The following is a 25,623-nucleotide window of genomic DNA, read 5'->3' as shown; positions in this document are numbered from 1 at the left end:
GGAGGATCTGTTTCCTCCCCTCCCCTTCCCCCTTGTGGCGCCATGGGTTTTGCACTCTGCACTTCAGTCCAGGCAGGCAACCAGACTTGGCTCAGGCCCGCAAAACAAATCCTTGAACCATAGAACCATCCAGATAAATAGCTGTTATTTCTCTGTCAGCTGAAACACACTCAATGACTTTTACTGCATTTTTTTAACTGCACAAATCCCTTCCACTCACCCCACCCACACCTTTTTCTTTTGTTTATTTTACACTTCTTTTATACCACAGGTCAAGCAGGGAGTGTGCCAATATTTTACGGGGATAGTAAAGCCTTTGGTGCTGAGGAAACAGAACCATTCTGCAGAAAGGAATTGCTGGTGGCTAAGCAGGCATCTCTGCTCTCTCTTTCAGGAACAGACAGCTGGAATAGTTGGAGCTGGTAAGTGAGCAACAGTAGATGGATGGGGAAGGGGGGAGGCAGGAATTCCCTCTCCAAACCTTTTGCCTTGGGAATGGATGGAAATGTTAGAGAGGGCTTGTTGGAGAGTATAGGAAGTCTCTCCCCCCCCCCATTAATTTACAGTGGTACCTCAGGTTAAGAACTTAATTCGTTCTGGAGGTCCGTTGTTAACCTGAAATTGTTTTTAACCTGAAGCACCACTTTAGCTAATGGGGCCTCCCACTGCCGCCCCTGAAGCAAAGTTCTTAACCCGAGGTACTATTTCTGGGTTAGTGGAGTCTGTAACCTGAAGCGTCTGTAACCTGAGGTACCACTGTATTGTTAGATTTGCATCACACCTTAGTGTACAGTTAAACTGTGGAACTCCCTCCCACAGGAGGCAGGGGTGGTCACCAACTTGGATGGCTTTAAAAAAGTTTTGGACAAATTCATGGAGAGGGCTAACAATGGCTAATAGACATGATGGCTATGCTCTGCCTCCATAGTTGGAAGCAGCAATGCTTCCAAAAGCTAGTTGCTGGGAGCCACAGTGGTAGAGAGCTGCTCTTGTGCTCGGATCCTGCCTGTGGGCATCCCTTTGGGGCATCTGGCCAGCCACCGTGAGTGTAAGGAGGTCCTACACGTGAGTAGGAGTCCAGTAGAGACACATGCCCAGCTGGCATGTTCTCTCCCTCCTGGTCGGTTGTTTGAGAGATTCAAAATCTTTCTCCAGCCCAAACATCACAGCAAATAGTACCTAAGTGTGGAATGATGCTCCAAGTGTGTGTATGTAAATACAGTGGTACCTCGGGTTACAGATGCTTCAGGTTACAGACGTTTCAGGTTACAGACTCCGCCATAGCTGTCAACGTTTCCCTTTTTAAAAGGGAAATTCCCTTATTCCGAATAGGATTCCACACAAGAAAAGGGAAAAGTTGACAGCTATGGACTCTGCTAACCCAGAAATAGTACCTTGGGTTAAGAACTTTGCTTCAGGATGAGAACAGAAATCGCGTGGCGACAGCGCAGCAGCAGCGGGAGGCCCCATTAGTTAAAGTGGTACCTCAGGTTAAGAACAGTTTCGGGTTAAGAATGTTAGTTTAGCCAAATTGCTGCGCTACTTACTCTGAACGCTGACTGCCTATACTGTGCTGATCCTGAAGTGTACTGATGCCCCTTAGGTATCATTCACTGTGATGTTTGGGCTGGAGAAAGATTTTGAATCTCCCGAACGACCAACCAGGAGGGAGAGAACATGCCAGTCGGGCATGTGTCTCTGCTGGACTCCTACTCGTGTGTAGGACCTCCTGACAGTGAGATGCTGAACTAGATATGCCTTTCGCTTGATGCAACAGGCTCTTCTTATGTTCTTAGGAATTCACTCCCAGAAGATGTAGCGATGGCCATCGACCTTAAAAGGGGATTGGAGAAATCCATGCAAGATAAGGCAATCAGTGACTGCTATCCATGATGGCCATGTTCTGCCTCCTCTTTTGGAGGCAGCATGTCTCTGAGTTCAAGCTGCTGGCAATGGCAAGCGTGGAGAGCAAGTGAGACCAGTGGCAAATCTTGCCGTCTCAAATTTCAGTGGTGTCCTGTGTGACACCGAAATTTGGCGCCCTTCCGCCTTGCGCCATTGTAAATCAGAGCTGCAATGTTGCTGAGGCTCTGTGCCCGGTGCAACCAAACCAGTGGCGCTCCCCTAAGCCTTCCTCCACAGCTTCAATGTGCATGTGTGAATCTGATAGCCTTGGGAAGTGTAGTTCAGTGACAGAGACCCTGCTTTTTATGCAGAAGGTCTCAAGTTCATTCCATGATGGCACCTCCAAGTAGAATTGGGACTGTCCCCGGCCTGAAACCCTGGAGAGCTGCTGTCAGTCAGGGTTGACAATCCTGAGCCAAGTGGACCAGCGGTCTTGCTCTGTATAAGACAGAAACATGAGGACTGGAATCTTGATTTTCATTTAGGGGAAGGGCTGTAGCAGGCAGAGCCTCTGCTTTGCGTGCAGAAGGTGTCAGCTTTAATAGCTGCTAATGGCATCTCCAAAAGGGACGCGGGTGGTGCTGTGGGTTAAACCACAGAGCCTAGGACTTGCCAGTCAGAAGGTCGGTGGTTCGAATCCCCGTGACAGGGTGAGCTCCCGTTGCTTGGTCCCTGCTCCTGCCCACCTAGCAGTTCAAAAGCACGTCAAAGTGCAAGTAGATCAATAGGTACCACTCCGGCGGGAAGGTAAATGGAGTTTCCGTGCGCTGCTCTGGTTCACCAGAAGCAGCTTAGTCATGCTGGCCACATGACCCAGAAGCTGTACGCCGGCTCCCTTGGCCAATAAAGCGAGATGAGCGCCGCAACCCCAGAGTTGTCCATGACTGGACCTAATGGTCAGGGGTCCCTTTACCATCTCCAGGTAGGAATGTCCCCTGCCTGAAACCCTGTAGAGTTTCTTCCTATCAATGCAGACAGTTCTGAGCTCAATGCATCAAGGGGCTGACATGATAGAAAGCAACTCCTCTTGCTCATTTCCCGAAACTCTGGCTTGGCTGCTCTGAAGAAACGGAATGCAGGGCCAGATGGACCTTGGCCTTATCAATGGAGGCAATTGTTGTGCCCTATTATTAAGAGGAGGGTGACTAAGTTTCCCTCTCCCTTGCGGAAGGCCAGCTCTCCTGTGTGGTGGGAGCCAGAGAGGGAACAATGGGGATGCAGCCTTGCCAAGTCCTTGCCCCGAGTCCAGAACAGAGTGCCCCATGGGAAAAGCACATACAGTGGCATTTGGATTTAAGTCTTCATTGTGTCACATACCAGGGTCAACCTCCGTTCAGCTGACCTGGGAGGGCTCACCAGTGCTGGCTGGTCACCAAAGCCTGGCTCTTGTCTTCCAGATTTGCCCAGGCATGACAGATGTGGAGTTTGGCCGGATGTCCGTCAAGGAGCTGGATTTAGAGGGCAAAAGCAGCCCCCCGCAGCCTCACTGGTTTGAGCAGTACGCCCAGCCTTGCATTGGAGAGCTGGTGGGGTCGGCCTTCTTCATCTTCATTGGCTGTGCATCGGTCATCGAGAACACGGATGGCACCGGGAGGCTGCAGCCGGCCTTGGCGCACGGACTGGCCTTGGGGCTCACCATTGCGGTTTTGGGGAACATCAGGTGAAGGAAAGAGGGAAGGTGGACTTGCAGCAGGGGGAGTGGGGCAGGAACAGGACTCTTGGGTTCTATCAGTTCCCAGGGAAGGTGGCTGTTCCTGCAAAGGCTTCTGGGAGTTTTTGCAAGGCTTAGGCATCTCCAGCCAGACCTTTTTTGGGGTGGGGTGGCGAGAGAAAGGAGGGATGGAGAGATGTGTCAATTTCTGTTTATCCTTTTTCCAATCTTAACATTTCCTTATCAGTTTGCAATTTAAAAAGGAAACCTCATGACAATTCATCAGCATTTTAGGGCAAATCTATCCAAATATGCACATATTTGCCTGCAATTTTGCCTAATGGAAAAGTGATTTCCTGTCATATAATGCATTTTTCATGTCACTTTCAGTCGTGCATTTCTGAACACACACTGTTAGGCTGGAGAAATGCATTGCAAAATCCAGAGAAGGGTAAAATTTTTGAAGGATCGCTGTGCTTCTGTTCATATAATGTTTCACAAAGTGAGAATTAGGTGGCTTCACCCTTAAATGTGAGCTGAGCTGAATGTCTGGCCCCTGTGGGAACCTGAGCCTGCCAGTGAGAGGACGGTTCTGTTCTTACTTCTATGTCCTGAGATGGCAGCAGGGATGGCGTTCCTTCTTCCCCTACCCCCCTTCCAGGCGAAGCTTAACTGAAAGGAGCCAAGACAGATCTCTCAGGGGGTTGCAGACCCTGATGTGGGAAGCCATCCTTCAGCAACCAGCTTCTGGCTGTGGGATGGAAGGAAAGGGGGGGCAGACGTCCAATCGGGATCTACTGGCATATCTCTGGGTGATTCTCAGCAGATCCATCTTGAACACAGGAACATAGAAAGCCATCACTGAACAGCAGCAACAACAAAATAAATTTCTCCCTACCTGAATGAGGCAGCTAAAATGAAGAAAGTGAGAGGGAGAGTGGACTTTTGTGTGAAAGCTCTGTGAACTCAATACAGTTCTGACACTGAAAGGATATCCTTAGGGTCCAGAATGTGCTCAGAGGCATCCTTTTTTTTTAAATGAAAAAATAAGATGCTCAACCCTGCCTCCAAGGTCTTAAGCAGAGAGGAGAGGAAGTGTTGCCTATCAGGCAAACTTGAGATGGTTGGGTACCGATGAATCCCAATAGGAGGCCAGGAGCTAATTTGGAAGGGTCTGTGGTCACCTCTGAATCTGATTGAGGTGAGGCTGCGTTCGGGAATGGGGACAGTCATATTCCAAATGTCTCCAATTCGAACTCCAGCTCCCCAGCTGGAATGGCAGTAGGGTGATTGGTCCAAAAAGGGTTAATCTTTTGGCCTCTTGACGCAAGGGACATTTGCCCTTAAAACTTTGTTCTCCTTGATTAATGGAGTAAACAAGTCCCTTTAAATCAGGACGTAGGGCTGCCATATGTCCGGATTTCCCTGGACATGGCCAGGATTTCAAAGGCAGAATTGACATCTGGGGGGAATTTTCAAAAGGTGGCATTTTGTCCTGGATCTTAGGCAAGTCAATAAAAATAAATAAATCACTTTTTTGGCAGTTCGGGGGGGAAAACCCGCTCAATAACTTTGGGGTTTGTTTTTTAAAAAGCTCAATCATTTTCAGGTCCGCCCCCAAAAGCTTTTACTTTTTGAAATATGGCAACCCTAAACCCTAGTCACCTGTAGTTTATGATCTGTTTTTCCCTCCCTCTTTATCTGCTTGTCGGTAACATCAGTGCAGAAGGGACTTAGTGCAGAAATGATTCTTGGGCCTCACAACAGGGGAGGTGAAAGCTCAGGTTATAAACTGTTCATGTCCTATCAGAAGTAACTGCTGGTGATGATAACGTTATGTGCAGAGTGTGCTGTGATCTCAGAGGAGCAGCAAAGTTGGGGGGGGGGTTGTCCATTGGGCCCTTCTCAGCGCACATTCCAGCCTGTGAATATCCTTCTTAAACTGTGGTGCCCAGAGCTAGATGCAGTGGATTTCAAATGGGGTCTGACCAAGTCAGAATAGAGTGGTACTATTACTTCCCTTAGGGGATGCGGGTGGCGCTGTGGGTAAAACCTCAGCGCCTAGGACTTGCTGATTGCATGGTCGGTGGTTCGAATCCCCGTGGCGGGGTGAGCTCCCGTCGTTCGGTCCCAGCTCCTGCCCACCTAGCAGTTCGAAAGCACCCTTAAGTACAAGTAGATAAATAGGTACTGCTTTATGGCGGAAAGGTAAACGGTGTTTCCGTGTGCTGCTCTGGTGCCGGTTCGCCAGAGCAGCTTTGTCACGCTGGCCACGTGACCCGGAAGTGTCTGTGAACAGTGCTGGCTCCCGGCCTCTAGAGTGAGATGAGCACACAACCCTAGAGTCTGTCAAGACTGGCCCCTATGGGCAGGGGTACCTTTACCTTTTATTACTTCCCTTGATCTGGACACTAAATATCTTTGGGCACAGCATGAGATTTGTTTGCTGCTGCAGCAAACTGGTAAGCTTTTTGTCTACTAAGACCCTTAGGTCTTTTTCACATGGACTGCTGTCAAGCCAGGCATCCCCCCTCAGGGGTCAGCAAACTTTTTCAGCAGGGGGCTGGTCCATTGTCCCTCAGACCTTGTGGGGGGGGGGGTCGGACTATATTTTGAAAAATATATATGAATGAATTCCTATGCCCCACAAATAACCCAGAGATGCATTTTAAATAAAAGGACACATTCTACTCCTGTAAAAACACGCTGATTCCTGGACTGTCCATGGGGCAGATTGAGAAAGCAATTGGGCCGGATCCGGTCCCCGGGCCCTAATTTGCCTACCCATGAAGTACACTATTTTTTCTCAGGAGCCCTCTAACAATGCTCTCTCTCCTCTCCCCCTACAGTGGTGGCCATTATAACCCTGCGGTCTCCCTCGGGGCCTGGCTCGTGGGTGGGCTGAACATGGTGATGGTCATTCCTTACTGGATCTCCCAGTTGTGTGGTGGGCTCATCGGAGCCGGGCTGGCCAAGGTATGATCGGTTATGGGGCTGGATAGGGGAGGGGGAAGGACAGCATCTGTCAATGGCCATGTGTGAAGGTTTGCTTCTTGGGATGGCATGGCATTGCCATAATCAGAGGCAGCAGCAGATGGCAGGTCTCTGTCATTCTCCCAAGCATGCCCCTCTGAAAAATGCCCAAAGAACATCAATTATGATATCTGTCAATGCAGCAGGAGCTGGGGTGGTGTGTGCTTAGGACTCACAGCTAAGGATGGAAGGACCCTTCAGTTTTGCTTCTCCCACTTTCTCATTTTCCCAGTTTGAAGTTCTGTTTTCCAGATTTCTGCAGCCATTTGTGAATTTCTTTTTTTTAAAAGAAAAATTGTCATGAAAATGCATCAGCAATTGCTTGCAAATTTCTCCTAATAAACATTTTCCTAATAAACATTTTTCTCCTAATAAACATTTTCAATGCAGTTTTGACACACATTTTTGCAAGTAGTATATAATGCATGTTATTTTCACCAGTGTCTTAGCTTCTATGCATACTTTCCCCTAATGTGTGCAGTTTTGTAGGGTTGCCATATCTTGAAGAGCAAAAAAGAGGACAGCCTGAGCTGGGGAATGAGGCACATGGGTGCAGGTGCACAGGGCCGCTGCTGTGCCTACATGCCTGTTTCCCCAGCTCAGGCTGGCAGCAGCCGTGGCATGCAGAGCAGTCCAAGTCCAAGCCACCCACACCCGAGCCTGAGCCCAAGTTGCCTATGCCTGCACCTGTGCTCACACCCTCCCCAAGCCCAGGCCGCCTGAGCCCCACCAAAACAATACAAAATTTTTAAAAAGCAAAACCCCAAATCCTGGACATTTACTTTCATATGTGAAAATTCCCCTCCCCAAGATGGTCATATTGGCTCCCCAAAAGAGGGCATGTCCGGGATTTCCCAGGCGTAAGTTTTGCAAACATCAGTTGTATGGAGAACTGCTTCGCAGTATACGGATCAGTGCAGATTTGGAAATATGGTTCTGTATTTCATTTCTCGTGTTGTTTGCCCCACTGTCAAAGGACTTCCAGTGGCAACGGTATGAAAAACAACCAACTGGTCTTAGAGACGGAGTCCATGCCATACATGATGGGACTAAAATGTGTGCATGTGTGGGGGGACCCAATATGTCCACATCTACTTTTGTATCCCCTGTGCATCTGAAATTAAATTTGGAAACCTCTAAATCTGTTGCAGGTGATGACCGTCTGGGAAAGGTACGACAATGCCACAGGAGGGGCGTTCACCTCCATCACCTCGGATGACCAAATCCCTGCAGCTCTGGTGGGTGAGATTGTGATGACCATGTTCCTGGTCATGACAGTCTGCATGGGGGCCATCAACGAGAAGACCAAGACCCCCCTGGCTCCCTTCTGTATCGGCTTCACTGTGACGGCGGACATCCTCGCAGGGTGAGTTTAGCTGGCATTCCTGCAAAGGGAGCTGATGTAATTCATCCCTCCTAGACTAATACATGGACTGGAACGTAATTATCCTTTGGATTTCACAATACACTGAATTTTGAGGTGCAATTCTCCTCTCAAAAGAACATACCCAAATGCATTTGTTTTTATAAAAAAGCATCAGATTGATTCATCGCTGAAAAATTGGCTTGAGAATGAGCTATAAGGTGTGTTTGGATAGATTCAGCACATGGTTTCCTCAACCTGCATTTCAATGCTCACATTCCTTGCAAAGACACTTAGGGTTGGATCTGTTCCTGGTTGATAATGCGGAAAGCTATCAGCAAGGGCTGCGTTTTCCCTCCACTGTCAGAGGCAGGATTCTGCTCAGTCCTAGCTGCTGGGACTTGCACTCTGGCCTTGCTTATGGGCTTCCCATTGGGGCATCTGCTTGGCCACTGTAAGAATGGGGTGCTGGACTAGATGCCTCCCCCGGTTTGATCCAGCAGCCAGGCTCTTCTTATGGAACCTCCAGGTCCAGAGGCAGTCTACCTTGATTCTGAGGTTCTTAGGAGTATTTGGCCACTGTGAAAGCAGGAGGCTGGACTAGACGGGACTGTTTTGGCCTGATCCAGCAGGGCTCCTTACGCACTTTTGTGCTCTCAAGCCAGCCTCAGTGCTGACACCACACGCTCAGGGCCAGTGTCCTTCATGCGAATCCTGACAGCCAGCAGCAGATTGCCTGTTGGGTCTCCTTAAATTGCTTGCATCCGCTAACCAGAACGGACAGTTATCAAGGCAAAAAAGGTTATTCAGCCACCAGCCCTGCTCCCCATCTTTAGTGAGAGATGAGGCTTTTGCTTAAACACTTAGAGGGGCTTCAGACACCAGGATTGATCTATCGCTGACAGATGGGTGTAGGGATAAAATCCTGCAGCTTCCCCGTCACATATGGTTGTTGGCAAATGGTAAAGAGCTCTCGCACCCGGCCCTGAAATGTGCCCCCCTCTTGGGAAACGGCAGCTCTGCTTTCACTGAGGCTTTGGGATATATTATGGGATGTTTGCTCAGCATTGACCTTTGACACACGGCTGCTCCTTTTCTTTTCCCGCCATGCAGGGGAGGTGTTTCCGGAGGCTGCATGAACCCAGCCAGAGCGTTTGGCCCTGCACTGGTCGCCAACTACTGGGACTACCACTGGGTGTACTGGGTCGGCCCTATGGTGGCCGGACTCCTTGTTGGTGCATTGATAAGGTAGGTAGATGGGGTGTGTGTGTTCCATTTCCCAAAGTGAGGGGGGGAGGTGGGAATGTGAGTGGATGGAAAGCTCTTGTTGTGTTGAGTGCAGGTCTTTAATGATGGTGATGATAATAATAATAATAATAATAATAATAATAATAATAATAATAATAATAATAGCATTTATATCCCACCTTCCCCCCCCCAAGGAGCTCATGGTTCTCCCCCTCCTCATTTAATCCCCACAACAAGCCTGTGAAGTAGGCTAGGCTGAGGGGCGGTGACTGGCCCAAGGTCACACCCAGTGAGTTCCATGCTAGAGTGGGGATTTGAACCCTGGGTTGGATGTACACACAGGAAAAAAATGCTATAAATAAGCCAGAAATTAAATTGTTGTAACAAAAAAAAATTCTATGTAAAAATCGCATAGAAAAAAATTGTTTGCTCTCTGGTGCCATCTGGTGTTGCATGTTTGTAATGCATTCAAAGCATTTTTTGACTAATGTAGCTGAGTCCCTGGTGTCCCACCCTGTTCTGATTATGCCATACTGGCTCTCACAGAGCTTGGGGCCTCTGAATCAATGTCACCAGCTACTCACTGGGGGCCACGTCATGCTCCCAACTTCACCAGAGATTGCGCCACTCATGTTTACACTGAACTGCTGAGTTCCATTCTACAGTCACAATGCAGCCCAGCCATCCCCAACCTGGTGCCTTTCAGATGTATTTAATTTAATTTATAAACATACTTATGAAATGCTCTGACTTTTGTTAAAACAAAAACAAAAAACAGAGCAGTTTGCCGTTTTACAATTCTACATAAAACCAGACAATAAATATCATATAAAAAAGTTAAAATGGGAAAATTAGCTCGCTGTTATGGAAAGATGTATTCTTAGTTGCCTGCTGATAGAATAGAAACGTTTTCAGTAGGCATTTAGAAGTTGAAACTGTTGCTGAACTGCAACTCCCATCAGGCCCCTGAATCAAAGCCAAAGCAATGCTTCTGAATGTCAATTGCTGGAAACCACATGAGGGGAGGGTGCTCTGTGTTCAAATCCTACTTGCTGGTTTCCCCCAGGTATCTGGTTGGCCACTGTGACAACAAGAGGCTGGACTAGATGGGCCCCCTTTGGAGGGGGAAACTCCTTGGCTTCTTCAGCAGTCTGCCTCATCTCTATCTCTTGAGGCCTTCACTCCTGCTTCTCATTTAGGACTGCTCTCTGCCACAGACTCTTCCCGCTCACTAAACCATTACCTCTTCTATTTCCGACATCTCCTCTCAGTCTGCTACCTCTTCCCCCTTTGTCCACTCATCGTCATCCCACCACCAACCCCCTGGTTCTGAGCCTTCCTCCCCTGGGGGTTCCCTTGGGGGTTCCCCAACCAGTCTCTCCCACCGCTCTTCTATATCCAGCCAGCCCACGACATTGGGCCACTGACCTGACCCAGAAGCCTGTTCTTAGATTCTTATGTTTAGAGTCACCCATCCTCCCCAGCTGCTATAAATGGAGCCTAGGAATGCCCTCCCCTCCAAAGTACTGATTCTAACTGGTTCATCCTTTTGTTCCTTCAGGACTCTGATTGGGGACAAGAAAACCCGCATCTTCCTGAAATGAGCATCCTCTGAGCAGGCTCCAGCGCTGGGCAGCACAACATCAACAGGCCGCTGCTCCAGAGCTCTCCAACAACCCTCCACTTCTCAACCTCTGCTTCCCCGTTTCCTTCGTGGCCAAAGTCTTGGGCGGCCCCCACCTGGAGGAGACAGGCAGGCTCCTGGACCGTTCTGTTGAGTGCTGCTCTCTACTATTTAAAGCAAGGGGGCTCCTTCTCTCCGTGCATTGCTGCTAGGGAAACCCAAGCAGAGAGAGTTGCTGCTGTTGGGCTCAGGGTCTGCATCGGCCGGTCACAGTGAGACCAGGATGCTAGGCTGGGTGGCCCCTTTCAGCCTGACCCAGGAGCTGGGCACTTCTTATAGTCATATGTTCTCAACGCTGTTAGGATATTGGACACAGACACCATCAGCGCCCTCATTGATCCAGAGGGTGCCTCTCCCCTGGGCAAGTTCCACTGGAATACCCTAGAGCTCTTGGGCAGCACATGGGAATCTGCTAGCCCAGCTCACCCTCATTCCACTGGGGCTTGCACAAGACCTCGTGTAAATTGATCAGTGCGAATTTTAGTATGGATTTTCCCCACTGTACACATTTTCGGGAAGCAATTTCCCCATATATAATATTTTTTGTGTTTTGTTTTCACTGTAATATAGCATATGCATTATTGTGTACACTACAGAACAGCACTGCAAAATTCAGAGAGGTGCAAATTTCAAGGGATAATTGAATCTGTACATTTTGGTGTCTCTCAGTTTCTCCAGTCTTAGATTCAGATCTTTGCATTTCCAAATCATTCTGCATTTTTTTAAAAAAGTCCTTATGAAAATTCACCAGCGTTTTAGTGTGAATTTCTCCTAACGAGCATGTTTTGTATGCAATTTTGCTTCATGTACACATTTTTGCAGAGCGATTTCCCCCAATACGGTGCATTTTTTGTATGTTGTTTTCCCTATTATATGCATCCCTATGCACACTTTACTCAAGCATATTGCTTTATTGATGATTTGCTAACCATTTCATATGATTTGTGTTGTATTTGTGATGTTCCAGTATGTTTTGTTATTGTTATTGTTGTTACTGTTTGTAAGCTGCTTTGAGATTCATTTGAATGAAATACAACAAATCAGTTCGAATCAAGTGTATGCCTTTTTTGTACACATGACTTGGCCGGAGAGCTGGCTTGCAAAATTTGGAGAAGTGCAAATTTCAAAGGATGGCTGCCTTTCTGTTCACAACTTGTTTTGCAAAGTACGAATCAGGTGAGTCTGCTTTTTAAATGGAAACTGAGGCAAAGTTCTCTTCTGTCCTTACACAAGAGAACTACAGGTGCATCAGGGTGCCCTGATGGTCAGGAAGTTGAGAGAGAGGGAGAAATCTCTTCAGGGAAGTTTTTAATATTTAACGCTGTACTGTTTTTAAAACTTGATTGGGAGCTGCCCAGAGTGGCTGGGGAAACTCAGCCAGATGGGCGAGGTATAAATTATTATTATTATTATTATTATTATTATTATTATTATTATTATTAGCTTTCCTCCTCCAGGGACTCAGTCTCTCCACTTCCCTGGAGGGCAGATTACATTTGTGGAGGACACAACAGGGAACAATTTCCCCAGAGACCCGTCTCTTTCTCTCTCTGTCCTTCCCCAAAGCACTTCAACCCTCCCTCCACGCTGGTTGCCAAGAGCTGCTCAGAAACAGCAGCTGTAAGCCTAATAAGGTGAATCAAAGCAGAGCCCAAGGCGTGCAGATTATAAATCATCCTCAGTGACAGTGCTAATTGATTTCCGAAATCCAGGGCTGGGGGGGGGGGGAGGGGAGAGAGACCATTGCAAATCAGGCACCACTATGGGATCGATGAAGAAATCTGGATTTGCAACAGCCTGATAGAGGGGAGCAGCAGCCCCACCACTCCAACCCTCCTCGTGGGTCATTCTGCAACCTGTCTTTCTGTGGGTTGTTGTTTCCAGTGTTGCACACTTGCCTCATAGATGGGGGTGGAGAAATACTCCCCTCCCCTGGCAAAAATGAGCCAGTCCTCAGAACCATTTAGGTGCAATGGAAGAAGAAGAAGAAGAAGAAGAAGAAGAAGAAGAAGAAGAAGAAGAAGAGGACTTTGGATTTGATATCCTGCTTTATCACTACCCGAAGGAGTCTCAAAGCGGCTAACATTCTCCTTTCCCTTCCTCCCCCACAACAAACACTCTGTGAGGTGAGTGGGGCTGAGAGACTTCAGAGAAGTGTGACTGGCCCAAGGTCACCCAGCAGCTGCAGGTGGAGGAGCAGAGACGCGAACCCAGTTCACCAGATTACGAGACTACCGCTCTTAACCACTACACCACACTGGTGAATCCTTCAACAGGCCAGGAGAAGATCTTGGGGTTCGTGTTGCCCTGAAATTGTGCCACTTTCTGAGTGGCAAGCTCTGAGACCTCGTTCCAGTTGTCTGGTGGCTGACGATGGTTGCTCCCAGATTACGCCTCTAAAATTCTTGTGTGCCCTACACAACTGCCTGAGAGGCACCAGTCTGACAGGTCCAGCTTTTCCAAGTAAAGAGATGGAGGTTGCAGAAAGGTTTCAGCAGCTGAATGGCCAACTGGCTGTTTAAAGGCATGAGAGGCCCTAGCTGCAGTGGTGGGCACATAGAAAACCCTAGGCTGCTTACCAAAGAGGAGAGTGCACTTCTGATATGGGCAGAGGCTCTTTGAGATGGTCATCATTTCCCATCTTTCAAGGCAGAGCTGTTGTATTCAAAACAGATGCCCTGGCTCTACCCTTGCTGAATTTCTTTTATATACAGGAAACTTGCATCTTATGCTTATTTTATTTACACAATCACAGCTTTGTGTGGGTGGGGGGAAAAAATCGATAAATGAAGGAGGAAACCCCCTCCCCATTTACCTGTACTTGTAAACCACTTAGAAGCCTGAATAAATAAATAAATGCAGTCCAGAAATGCACATCCTGTTCATGTCTTCCAAACAAATGCAGAGCGAGTTCACCTAAGCAGCTGAGTTTCTTTGAATAAGCAAAAGGGGGGAAGTGAGGGGATGTGTGTGCAGCTTTTAGACTGCCTGGGCTGGAATTACCCAGATTTCATTCACACAGAAAGTGTTTTGGGGGGGGGATGTTCTGATCAAATGGAAGGTGCCCAGGACCAAGACATTTCTTCCATTAAAAAGAAAGTCTGCATGAAAATCTGCCTGCGTTTACCTGCCCATTTCTTCCAATCGATGCATCTTTGCCTAGCCTAAGCATTTTTTCAAACAATTTCTCCAGATGTAATGTAGTTTTGCACATTGTTTTCATGAGTTTATGCATATCTGTGCACGAGTTTTGTTTGGAGAACTGTTTCACAAAGTTCAAAGTGCTAATCTCAAAGCACGGCTCTTTCTCCGTTTGCTTACGGGTGAATTACGAAGGTTCGCCTTAAAATGCAATGTGAGCACATTTCTCTCCCTACCCAGAACCTTAACACTACCAAGGGGGCGAGGCACACCTAAGACCCCCCCCCCCATAATCACCTAGAGGGAGAGAGCTAATGAGTTGTCTCATGAGGAGATGACTTTTCATCCAGATTAGCTAATAGATAGGTTTGTTTCCTTAATGGTCTTTGACAGCCTTGGACTGCTGCTGGCAACTGGCTATGGAAAATATCCTGCCTGATTGGGGCAGAAGCAGGCTGGCAGCTGGGTTGAAGCCAGAAAGAGACATCTGGTTGGAAAGAAGGGGCCCGGGATCGGTGAGGGAATCTAGAGAAAGGTTTTCTGGAGGTTTGTTTTTTTAAAATTTTAAAAAATGAGTTACGTGTGACAGCAAACACTGCATGTCCATGGGTCTCACTTCCTGTGTCTCTGTGTGTCTCAGCTCCTTCTCCCTGCTCAATTTGGATTATGGCAATTAAATACATTAGCCCACAGATCATAGCAAGAGGTCTTCTCTCTGCCTCTCTTCCTGGGGAAACAGACGCCAGAAAAGCCTGCTGCTCCTGGGGTTGTTTATTGCTTGAGACAGGGCCAGCCCACCCATCAGGCAAGGTGAGGCGAATGCCTCAGGCGGCAGGATTCATAGGGGCAGCAGATCCCAATGTAGATCTATGCGAGGGGGGAAATGAGATCTGTGTGACCCATGTGTTGGGTAATTAATAAAAGAATCAGCCAGATACCTGGATTCCAAAACACAGGGCTCTGCTCACATTCCAGTGGGAGAGAGTCCCCAGCAAAGTTTAAAACAGTCACAGAGTTTAAGCAGCAGTATAGCATGGGAATATAAGTTGTTAGACCCCTTTTTATATCCAATTTAGTTTGGCTACAGTGCTTGCCCTTCACTCTGCCCTTTTGGGGAAACAGCCCCATCATGTTTTTGACCGTGAGACCAGGTGTCCAGGGCTCTTTCAACACTACCCATGCCTGAGGTAAGATTCAAACTCAGGCCAGCACAGGATAGCCTGCCTTTGCTACACTCAAGGTCCAGCTGGCTTCCAACATATGTGCAAGAACCAGTCCACACACAGAGAAGAGGTCCCACCATTAGGTGGATGGGGCAGCTTGTCTCATGCAGCGGGCTATGTTATCTCATTCAAGGCAGAAAACTGGTCAGCTCTCTGTTTCCTGAGATACGAGTTCATGTGGATTTCCTGCTCCAAGGCAGAGAGATAAACCTCTCTCTCCCCCCCCCTTTCCTCCCTCCCTCTTTCCCCATAGGGCTCCCCCCATCCTGACCCCATGCCCCTCTGTTCCACAGCTGAGGACAGCACTGAGGCCACCAGCTCAAACATCTGCACAGCTGACGCTGTGAAGACAGGAGGTTCTCCTAGATGTTATTGCCGCAACCTCTCCAAACTGGCATTGCAGCAATCTGCGTGCTTTTTTGTGTGCACAAAAACGCTTCCTCATCCAGTTGACCAAATACATTAATGTGGCCTTTCTCCTCCTCCCACCCCTCACTCGTCAGGTTGAGGGGGATCCCGGAGGGAGCGTGGCTAGAATCCGAGTCTTTTTGGCACAGTATTTTTAAAAGCATCACCATGGCAACGCATCCAGATCGCTCGCTCGCATCTTCCCACAGTGTGTCCTTGGTGCTGGAAAGGGTTGCCCCCGTCTCCCTCGCAAAGGAATAGCTCTCGATTTCTTGACAGGTAGCCCCAGACTAGGATTGCAAAGAAATGAGAGGGGAGATGAAGGACCCTCTTCACTTTGTCCCTAGGCAGAGTTCATCCTTTCAATGCTCTCAAAGCAAACAAGATTGCCCCCAGCATGACAGACCTTCAAGACCCCTGAGGGTCAGTGCTGGACAGACTCTAGGCTTCTTGGGTCTACAGTGGTACCTCGGGTTACAGACACTTCAGGTTACAGACTCCGCTAACCCAGAAATAGTACCTCGGGTTAAGAACTTTGCTTCAGGGTGAGAACAGAAATTGTGCAGCAGCAGCACAGCAGCAGCAGCAGAGGCCCCATTAGCTAAAGTGGTACCTCAGGTTAAGAACAGTTTCAGGTTAAGAATGGACCTCCAGAACGAATTAAGTTCTTAACCCGAGGTACCACTGTACTTTGTCTTTTAAACCAGAACCTCAAGACTCACCAATCAGGTGCGGAAGTTATCATGAAAGAGCAGGGTGCCTCTGAGCACAGGGAATTGTTTTCAGAGCCAGCTGAGCATTCACTACCTTCACACAGAAGTCCACTCTAGGAAACCTAGCTGCATTTCAGCAGTGTGGTGTAGTGGTTAAAGTGTCGGGCTAGAACTTGGGGAGCAGGGTCCCAATCCCCCCACTTGGCCAATGAAGCTGGTGTCGGGGGGGGGGCAGCCACTGTCTCTCTTCCAGTCTATGTCAGGGACTGGACTGAGGGGGGCGAGACTGAGGAGGAATTTTGGAGACCGCCCCCCTCCTCCTGAAGCTTCCAGAGAAGAGGAAGGGAGTATTGAATTACAGCAGTGGTTTGAGGATGGTCACAGCTCAGAGACAGGTGAACAGAAGAGTTGGGAGGTGTTGGGAGAAGAGAAGGGGAGACAGAGACAGAGCAGCCAGATGACACGCTATCACTGGAGAGTATTTCTGACCCCGCTTCTCCCAGAACCCGACATGCATAGAAAGTGGAAGAGCAAAGAATTGAGGAGCTCAGTTGGAGCAACGCCATTAACCTACAGAGGCCTCTCACTGTGAATATTGAATAAAGACTCAGCAAGAGCTTCCTTTCTACTTTCTTGGCTGTCTGCCATGAGAGGGGGGAGGACTGGAACTCACTGAAACCTGACAGGGCTGACCTACTCCACAGGGCTGTTCGATGGCTAAAATGAAGGCTTTGGGGAGAGCTATGTTATGCCACCCTGAGTTGCTTGGAGTAAAGTAGGTGGAGTGTCAATGTAATAATGCATTGTTATAACTTGGGGAGGGCAAGAGTCCTCTAAAATCTCTGGATTCAGTAAAGGGTTAGAATTAAAGCAAATCCCTAAATTCCTGGGTCTACCTGGGGCTGGTGTTGAAACCAGTTTTCCCATGCCTGGCCAGAAGAACCATCAAAAAGGAACCATCAAGAGGTAATCACCGGAATGGCTGAACCATTAACCTAACGAAAGACAGAGAGAGATGCTACCAGTGAAGCCAAGGTGATGTGCCATCTTGGGATGTGAATGCTCTGCACTCTCTCCATCTAGACTCGTGTTGCATATATGAGTAAAAGGTAAAGCTAAAGGATCCCTGGATGGTTAAGTCCAGTCAAAGGCAACTATGGGCTTGTGGCGCTCATCTCGCTTTCAGGCCAAGGGAGCCGGCATTTGTCCACAGACAGCTTTCCAGGTCATGTGACCAGCATGACTTAACCGCTTCTGGCACAACAGAACACTGTGATGGAAACCAGAGTGCATTTATCTTCCTGCTGCAGCAGTACCTATTGATCTACTTGCACTGGTGTGCTTTCGAACTGCTAGGTTGGCAGGAGCTGGGACAGAGCAGTTGGAGCTCACCCTGTCTTGGGGATTCGAACCATAAATAAACCCTATATCATAAAGACACCACAGCTGCTGTGCCTCATTGTACGAAAGGAAACCCAACCCCTGGCTAAGCAGCTGAAACTCCCTGGATTCTTGCACTGCTAGTGGAGATCAGAGGTGGCATGTAACAGCATAAATCAAGAACAATAATTTAGGTGGGGAAAGTCGTTTTGTTGTCGTCGTTGCTCTGCCTGATCTCTTGGAAGTCCGAATGCCTTTGCAATCCACCGCAGATCACCCAAAGAGCTTCCAGGGGATCCCAAACTACCCCCTGCCTCCCCCCCCCACATGGTAGGTGCTTTAAGTTGTCTTTCATCTAATTCCTCTGGTTATCAGTAGTGAAAGCCAAAGCAGTAACACGTGGGCAGAAAAAAAAGCTGTGAACCCCCCAAGCACAGCATTTCGATTAAAAGAGAACATCCATTCACTTCAAAGGAAATCAGAGTTCACGGGGTATCTGAACATGAAAAGGAAGACGTTGTATTCCAAACTGGCAAGAAGGTAGAAACACAAGATCCCAGAGGCTGTGCTGTCTCAAGGCACTGGTGGGAGCTCTAGTCTAAAACATCTGGAGGGCACCAGGTTGGGAAAGGCTTGCTCCCAATGGGCCAGTGGGCGGGTGCGCCCGAGGCTGCATCATTGGAGGAGAGACGCACCTTGACATCAGCCAAAGGCACTGAGAGATGTGGCAGGCTGCCTTATCCTCTGCAGCAGCAGGAGGAAGGCAGTGACTCAGAGACAGAGGAGAACGGTTTGTGCTGCCCACACAGTAGGAAATAAGAATATCAGAAGAGCTTGCAGGGGGCCCATCTAGTCCAGCATCCTGTCCTCACAGTGGCCAACCAGATGCCCCAACGGGAAGCCCAAAAGCAATAGGTGAGAGCAATCGCCTTCTGCCGCTCTCCTGCATTCTAAGGTAGACTGGCTCTGACCCAGGAGGTTCACTTTAGGAATAATAAAACACAAAGAAAAGCCCTGAAGCAGCTGGGTCAGGCGAAAGGGGAGGGGGACATCTAGATCAGCATCCTGTTCTCACAAGAGACCCCAAATGGAAGAAACCCACAAGCAGGGCCTGAGCACTATCGCCCTCTCCCCTCCTGTGGTTTCGAGCAACTGGTATTCACAAGTACTGCTGCCTTCAACCATGGATGCAGAGCATACCCATGATAGCAGTAGACATTGATAGCCTTATCCTACATGAATAGCCTTCTCTTCCATAGCATAAGAAGAGCTTGGCTGCTGGATGAGCCCAATGGCCCAATGGCAAGGAGACCAACAGTAGGTGGCGCCAGAGCCAACTCATTCTAGTGTTGTCCCTCTCCCTGCCAAGTTCTGCAAGGAGGAGGAAGAAGTAGACAAGCAGTGCTGCCCCCAGAATAGGTTGTAAGCAAGAAAGCAAGCAGGCGGGGGCTGACTGGGGGTAGACTGAGGCTGGTGAGCAGCGGCAGAGCAAGCCGATCGGGCACCTGAGGCAGTGCGCATGCCCTGCATCCAGGGGTGGGGCCAGCCAGCTGTGGGGCAGGGCGAGCTGGGGCAGGACACTCTGTGGGGCCTCTGAGGAGTCTGCCTGCCTCATCCCACTCAGCCGCCCTACAGCTGAGGGGGAGGCGGTGGAAGGACCATTTGGGGCAGTGCGGAGCCTGCGGGCACCCAAGCCACCAAGTCACTCCCAGGAGAGATGCGTGGCTCGGGTGCGCTGTAGGCCCCACAGGGAGTGCCACCTGGAATTTTGTCACCCCCTCAGTGGTGACACTCAGGGTGAACCACCCCCACCACCCCCACTTTTTCTGCTCCTGCTGGTGGGGCAGTGCCCTGTTTGCCCCATGGATCATCTCCCACCACAGTCTCTCCTAGAATCCATTTCTGCAATAAGCAGATTGAATGTGCTTGTGTTTTATTCATCACACGTCTCCATGTCTTTGCTGTTACCCACTACCCTGATGCTGTAATAGCATTCTGGAGTAGGATAGGCAGGCATTTAATCTGACACATGAATGGCTGCTGAGAGAGAGAGAGAGAGAGAGAGAGAGAGAGAGAGAGAGAGAGAGAGAGAGAGAGGCAGGCTCTGGAAGTAGGGACTGACAATGTTTCTGATTTGAACATAAAATTGCAAGCTCCCAGTCCAGGATGTATGAACACAGGTGCCACATTTAAACTGAGGCTGGGATGTCTGCATAGGGTTGCTGTATTTCAAAAATTTCTTCCCAGAAACTGCTTCTGACTGCCATATTCCGCCTATTCCGTTTATGTCTGGGAAATCCCGGGTGAATGGCAACCCAAATTAAGGTCATGCCTGCAATAGGATCCTAGGATCCTACTCAGAGCAGACCTATTAAAATCAATGGGTAAGGTTTTCTTACCTTCATTCATTTCAGTGGGTCCATTCAACCCAAAGACACCCCTGGGCATGCGCTGAGTGCTGTTCTGTTAGCACCAGGCAATTGCAGACTTTCCCCCCAAACCCCAGTTAGCATGAATGGAGAGGGTCTCCTAACAGGATGGATGGTAAGATCTCCAGTGGGGATGCCGGAACAGCATATCTGCCTTTGTCAACATTGCAAGAAAAAATGGTTTGGCATTTCTAAAGCATGAGGTGGTGCTCCAGTAGCATCACTGATGCTCAGTTTCTCAAGATACCCATCCAAGCTGGCTAAAAATATTAAACGATGGGTAGGCAAACTAAGGCCCGGGGTCCGGATCCGGTCCAATCGCCTTCTAAATCTGGCCCACAAATGGTCTGGGAATCAGTGTTTTTACATGAGTAGAATGTGTCCTTTTATTTAAAATGCATCTCTGGGTTATTTGTGGGGCATAGGAATTCGTTCACCCCCAAAATATATATATATAGTCTAGCCCCCCACAAGGTCTAAGGGACAGTGGACCGGCCCCCTGTTGGAAAAGTTTGCTGACCCCTGTATTAAACCAAACCTGCTTCTTTGGTCTAGCACCCTACAGGTCAGCTTCTCAGAGTGGGCTGTGGGGTAGCAGAAGGCACTGGAAATGTAAATGACTATGACTTGATAGTTCATTGCCTTATGTCCTCTTTTTCATGGGTAGAGTTGTCATAGCGATCCATAGTTAAGAGTAGAAGCTGATAAACGTGTCCTCTTTTTTGCTCTTCAAAATATGGCAACCCTATTGAACTACCTTGAATTGAACTACATAGTTTTAATTGGAATTTGAATAAGTGTGCAACTGATTGTAACTGTTTTGAATGGGCTTTGTGCTATTCTCTTCCTTGATTGCACAAACTGCTATTCTGAATATTTGTATAGGATGGGGTAGCGGATAGTGGGAATGAGTTTATGGGACCAGCGGGGAAGTGACCTGAAAAGGTTTGGGAACCACTAAACTCAGTGTTTTGGATTACAACTCCTAGCAGCCTGAGCCAGCACTAAGGTGGATGGGAGTTGTAGTTGAAAACATCTAGAGTGCTCCGGGTTGGGGGAGGCTGAACTAAGCTAGCCCTGACTGTGCCCCTGTCTGTTTTTGCTGCAGTGAGGTGCCTGGTGACGGGCCCTTGTTTTTGTTACGGCTGTTTAGCATTCATCAAATAACAGATTCTCCGCTTGCAAGAGGCACACAGACGGGCGGCTTAATGAGCCAGTAAATGCAGCCTCCTGTTGCGCCAGCTTGAAAACCACCTGCTACCTTGAGCCTCAGGAAAACGCAGCTGCCCTCCAGTGTCTGGGGGCCTGGAGCAGGAAAATCAAAGCCCATCCCTGTCCACGCTCAGTGCCATTTCCCTTTCTGTGTATGGGGTCCTGACCATGGTAAGGGTCCTCTGCCCTACTGCAGTCATAGGAGCACTCTGCTTGCCTCTGTTGTTTTGGAAATTCCTTGCAGGGTGGCTCAAACAAAACTCCCATTCCAAAGATGGGGAGCTGAGATTTCTGTGCTGCACAAACTTGCCCAAGGCCACCCTCCGTGGGCAGGTGAGAGGTGTGGCTTGCACCCTCAACTCCCAGGTCCATCACTTTAGCTGCTACATCACATGGCCATCTGCACAGGACCACAGTAGGATGCCTCAGACTCCATCTTTCTGCTGCTGGCCCTATTTCAATTGCATTCCCAGATGCGCATTCAGGCCCCATGGAAAAGGAGTCCAAGGTCTCTGGGGCCCTGCTTTGATCAGAAAGAGCTTCAGCCTTGAAGCAAATTGCTTTTCTTCTGAGATTGTGGGGGTTGCAGAGCAAGTCCCAGGTATGGAGGGAGGGAGAGCGAGAGAGATGGATCAGGAAGGTGCAGGAGGAGAAAAGCCATCCTGCTATTTATTCTTCTGTTTTTCTCCAGCCTGGCAGCAGGGAAAATATCCTGCCCTTGTGATCTATTGCCTGTCAATGGTTCTAATTGATGAATGGGTGGGCCTCTCCTTTCACCTGGCTGTTTGCAAAGAGCAGCAGGAGGAGAAGGTCCAGCTCAGGGCTGAGTTACGGCCTGACGCTTACAGCTGGTTAGGAGAGCCCATTAAACTCAGGGCCGGCGGTGTAATGGACAAGAGGCTCTCACACCTGCTCCAACAGCAAAATGCACAAGAGAACTCACTTGTGTCACCTTGCTGGACTTTTAGGGGGGGGGGCATTTTTATGTTCCATCCCTGTGTGGATCTGCAGGTCCTTGTGGGTGCCTGTGTATAGGAACGTACACACCTATTTATTACATTTATATGCCCCTTGATGCCAAAATAGGCTTTTAAGCAGTTCACAAGTACAAAAAAACCAATTACACAAACATTAACACATCAGCATGCATAATTAAAACACACAATAAAGGAATCTATTTTTCTTTTAGCACTCTCAGGATGAGAAACAGAGAGTGGAGATTACACCCTACCTTTTCCCCGTTCTGTATTTTTAAGAGTATAGTTGTACCTTGGAAGTCGAATGGAATCGGTTCTGGAAGTTTGACTTCCAAAGCACTGCTTCTGATTGGTCCTGCAGCCAAGCGGAAGCTGCACTGGATGTTCGGCTTCCAAAAATCATTCAAAAACCAGAACAATCCCTTCTGGATTTCGATCGTTTTCCTCTCTGTGCTCCATGCTGTTTGAGTGTGAGTTTATCCTTCACCAATGTGGTGCCATCCAGATGTTTTGGACTACCATTGCTGTCAACCCTGACATCATGCAGTTGTGCAGGCTAGGGTAGGCAGGAGCTGTAGTCCACAACATCTGGATGCACCAGGATGGTGAAGGCTGGTGTGGATACTGCTGGCAGGCAAGACTATTCTTAATGAATCCCCCTGCAGCTGGATCAGGCCAAAGGCCCATTTGCTCCAGCATTCTGTTCTCACAATGGCCAACCTGATGACACTGGGAAGCCTGTGAGCAGGACCTCAGTAATCACATAATCCTTTTCTAAGCGCTCATGGACTGCATGGCCATCTGTCACGGATGCTTTAGTTATGATCCCTGCATTACAGGGGGCTGGACTAGATGAGCCTTAGGGTCCCTTCCAACCTAACAATTCTAAGATTCTCTGTCCTGCAACAGCCAACTCCCTGCCCTTGCCTCTCAGCAACTGGTGTTCAGAGGAACAGCCCCTCTGATACCGGAAGTGGTACACAACCACCACGTCTTGTAGCACATTGATGGCATTGTCCTCCATCAATTCCTCCAGAAGCCTTAAAAAGCTGTCCACGTTGATGGCCATCCCTATCTCTCACAGGTGCAAATTCCATAGTTTAATTTTGTGATTTGTAGGGCTGGGCGATATATCAATATATCATCCAAAAGCCTGTTTGAAGTCCATATCACAATATCGGTTTCATAATTTTTGACCTGGCAACATATCACAAACTGTGATGTATGTGTGTGTTATGCAAAAACTATGATGCAGGAAAAACTGTGAAGCCAGCCAATGCCTCTACATAGCTCCATCCTTATTTCAGACATCGTGATATATCGGTATATTGTGATGCTTAGCTGCTGATATATCACAATGCAGAAAACCAGATATTGCCCAGCCCTAGTGCTGTGTGAAGGACTTCCCTTTATCCTGAGTGCAAGGTGTATGGTGCAAGGTGTGGGACCCGATCCACTTCTCCCACACCTTGCACCATCTTATATACCACAATCATGTCTCCCCCTCCCCTACCTTTTTTCCAAACTACAAAGTCCCAAATGTGGCAACATTCCCTCGTAGGAGAGCTGCTCCAGAGTCCAGACCCTTAATTGTTTTGCTTGCCTTTTTCTGAACCTTTCCCTGTTCCACAGCATCCTTTTTGAGGTGCAGCAACCGGAACTGTACACAATATTCCAAACATTGCCACGCTGCAGCCTTCTCCTTGTGCGGCAAGCTGCTTCGAGACTCCTGAAAGGTACAGCCAGCCAGCCAGCCAGCCAGCCAGCCAGCCAACCCCTACCGCCCATCCCAAATACACACACATTCCTTTCCACTCCTCTGCATGGCAAAGGAGCCCGTGGCAATGGATTCGGGGCCCACCTTGCCTTCTTGGCTGCGCCTTGCCTTGTGACCATCCTGCGCTCTTCCTAATCTCAGCTTGGAGTGATGCAATTTTTCCCTCTGATGGGTGAGAACAGATTGCCGCGGACATCTGCAGGAAGCGGAGCTGTTATGTAACTCCTTTCAGAGAACTGCCCTCTTTTCTTCCCGCTCCTGCGTTTATTTAAAGTGTTCAGAATAGTCCCTTTAAGGCGGAGGAGCAATCTCCAATCGTTTTTTTCCTGGGAGCTGAGCTGCTGCTTGGGTGGGGAAGAATTCTTTCTGCCACAAGAGAACCAGCAAAGGGGCAGGGATGGAGAGAGAAAGATGGACAGGCAAGGATTCTAGACCAGCCTTCTCCCCAGGCCTGGGGGATGTTTTGGGCTACAGTCTCCATCAGCTCCATCCAGCACAGCTGTTCTTCCTTCAGCTGGGGGGGGGGGGAGAATGGGAGTTATTACCATCTGCACAATCTTATTTGGCCATATACCCAAAGGGTATTATTATTATTATTATTATTATTATTCCAATAGTGAGCTTGGACAGAGGCAAAAGCATTTTTTTCTTAACAAATCTTTTATTGGTTTTTTAAAAAAATACAAATACAATAATCATTAGACACTTATCCAGCAGTACATCTAATGGTGTTTGTTTTATCCATTGTCTCTAGACATACATTCAAGCGTCAAAAATATCACTTAGAGTAACATCTCCACTGAGAATGTGGAGCGGCTGGTATAACAAGGTCTTGATTTGGGTCATTAACATAGTTAAAGAAAGGGGGTCCATGTTTCTTGCAAGGTGTCTCTAATTGTTATGCCTCTAATTGCCCTCCTGTGTCTGGTGAGATGCTCAGACAGTGCTGCATCCCAGATATTATTCTCCCATACAGTCAGGGGTATTTCAGTCTGGCTCTTCCATTGTTGAGCTAATTTTGCTGCGGTCAGTAAGAAGTTGCAGGGTGGAATCCAAGTCTATGTCCAAAGATAGTAGAGCTTCGGCAGGATTTGGAGAAAGGGTTGGCCTGTAATGGCGCATATAATGGAGAATATTCCAAAAGTTCTTAACACGAGGCATTCCCACTAAACATGAATAAATGAACCAAGCTTTCCACAGCCCTTCCAACATAAAGGGAAAAGGGAGGGGTTAATTTTTGCCAGAGGCAAAAGTGGGTGGGGCCTGGAATGTAAATTTTATCTGAGTATGGTCAGCTAGTTTCTACATGCACTTTCTCTCTCCTCCATCTGGGGAAGAAAGTGTTCAAGGATAGATGCTGAAGATGCACCTCTTTGCCCTATCTTTTGACACTAGAGAGGTATATTTTTAGGAACCACCTTATTTCTGTAGTTCTAAGTTGTTGCAAACTGTTCTTAACATTGTGCAAGACTGCATTTT

The 25,623-nt window shown here is 48.3% G+C and overlaps 1 protein-coding gene across 1 annotated transcript; it reads left to right on the top strand.

Annotated features, from left to right (window-relative positions):
- Positions 1 to 119: 119 nt before the first annotated feature.
- On the top strand, positions 120 to 11,934 carry AQP8 (aquaporin 8). The gene is made up of 6 exons (XM_083712114.1): positions 120 to 422; positions 3,303 to 3,565; positions 6,406 to 6,532; positions 7,741 to 7,955; positions 9,066 to 9,200; positions 10,762 to 11,934. The coding sequence occupies exons 2-6, from the start codon at positions 3,315 to 3,317 to the stop codon at positions 10,802 to 10,804; spliced, it is 771 nt and encodes a 256-aa protein (XP_083568240.1). The 5' UTR covers positions 120 to 422; positions 3,303 to 3,314; the 3' UTR covers positions 10,805 to 11,934.
- The last annotated feature ends 13,689 nt before the right edge of the window (positions 11,935 to 25,623 follow it).

This window comes from Podarcis gaigeae (assembly GCF_964106915.1).
Source record: "Podarcis gaigeae genome assembly, chromosome: 14".
Taxonomy (NCBI): Eukaryota; Metazoa; Chordata; class Lepidosauria; order Squamata; family Lacertidae; genus Podarcis; species Podarcis gaigeae.
The sequence above is the reverse complement of the archived record's forward strand: the minus strand, read 5'-3'. Positions and strand labels throughout refer to the sequence as shown.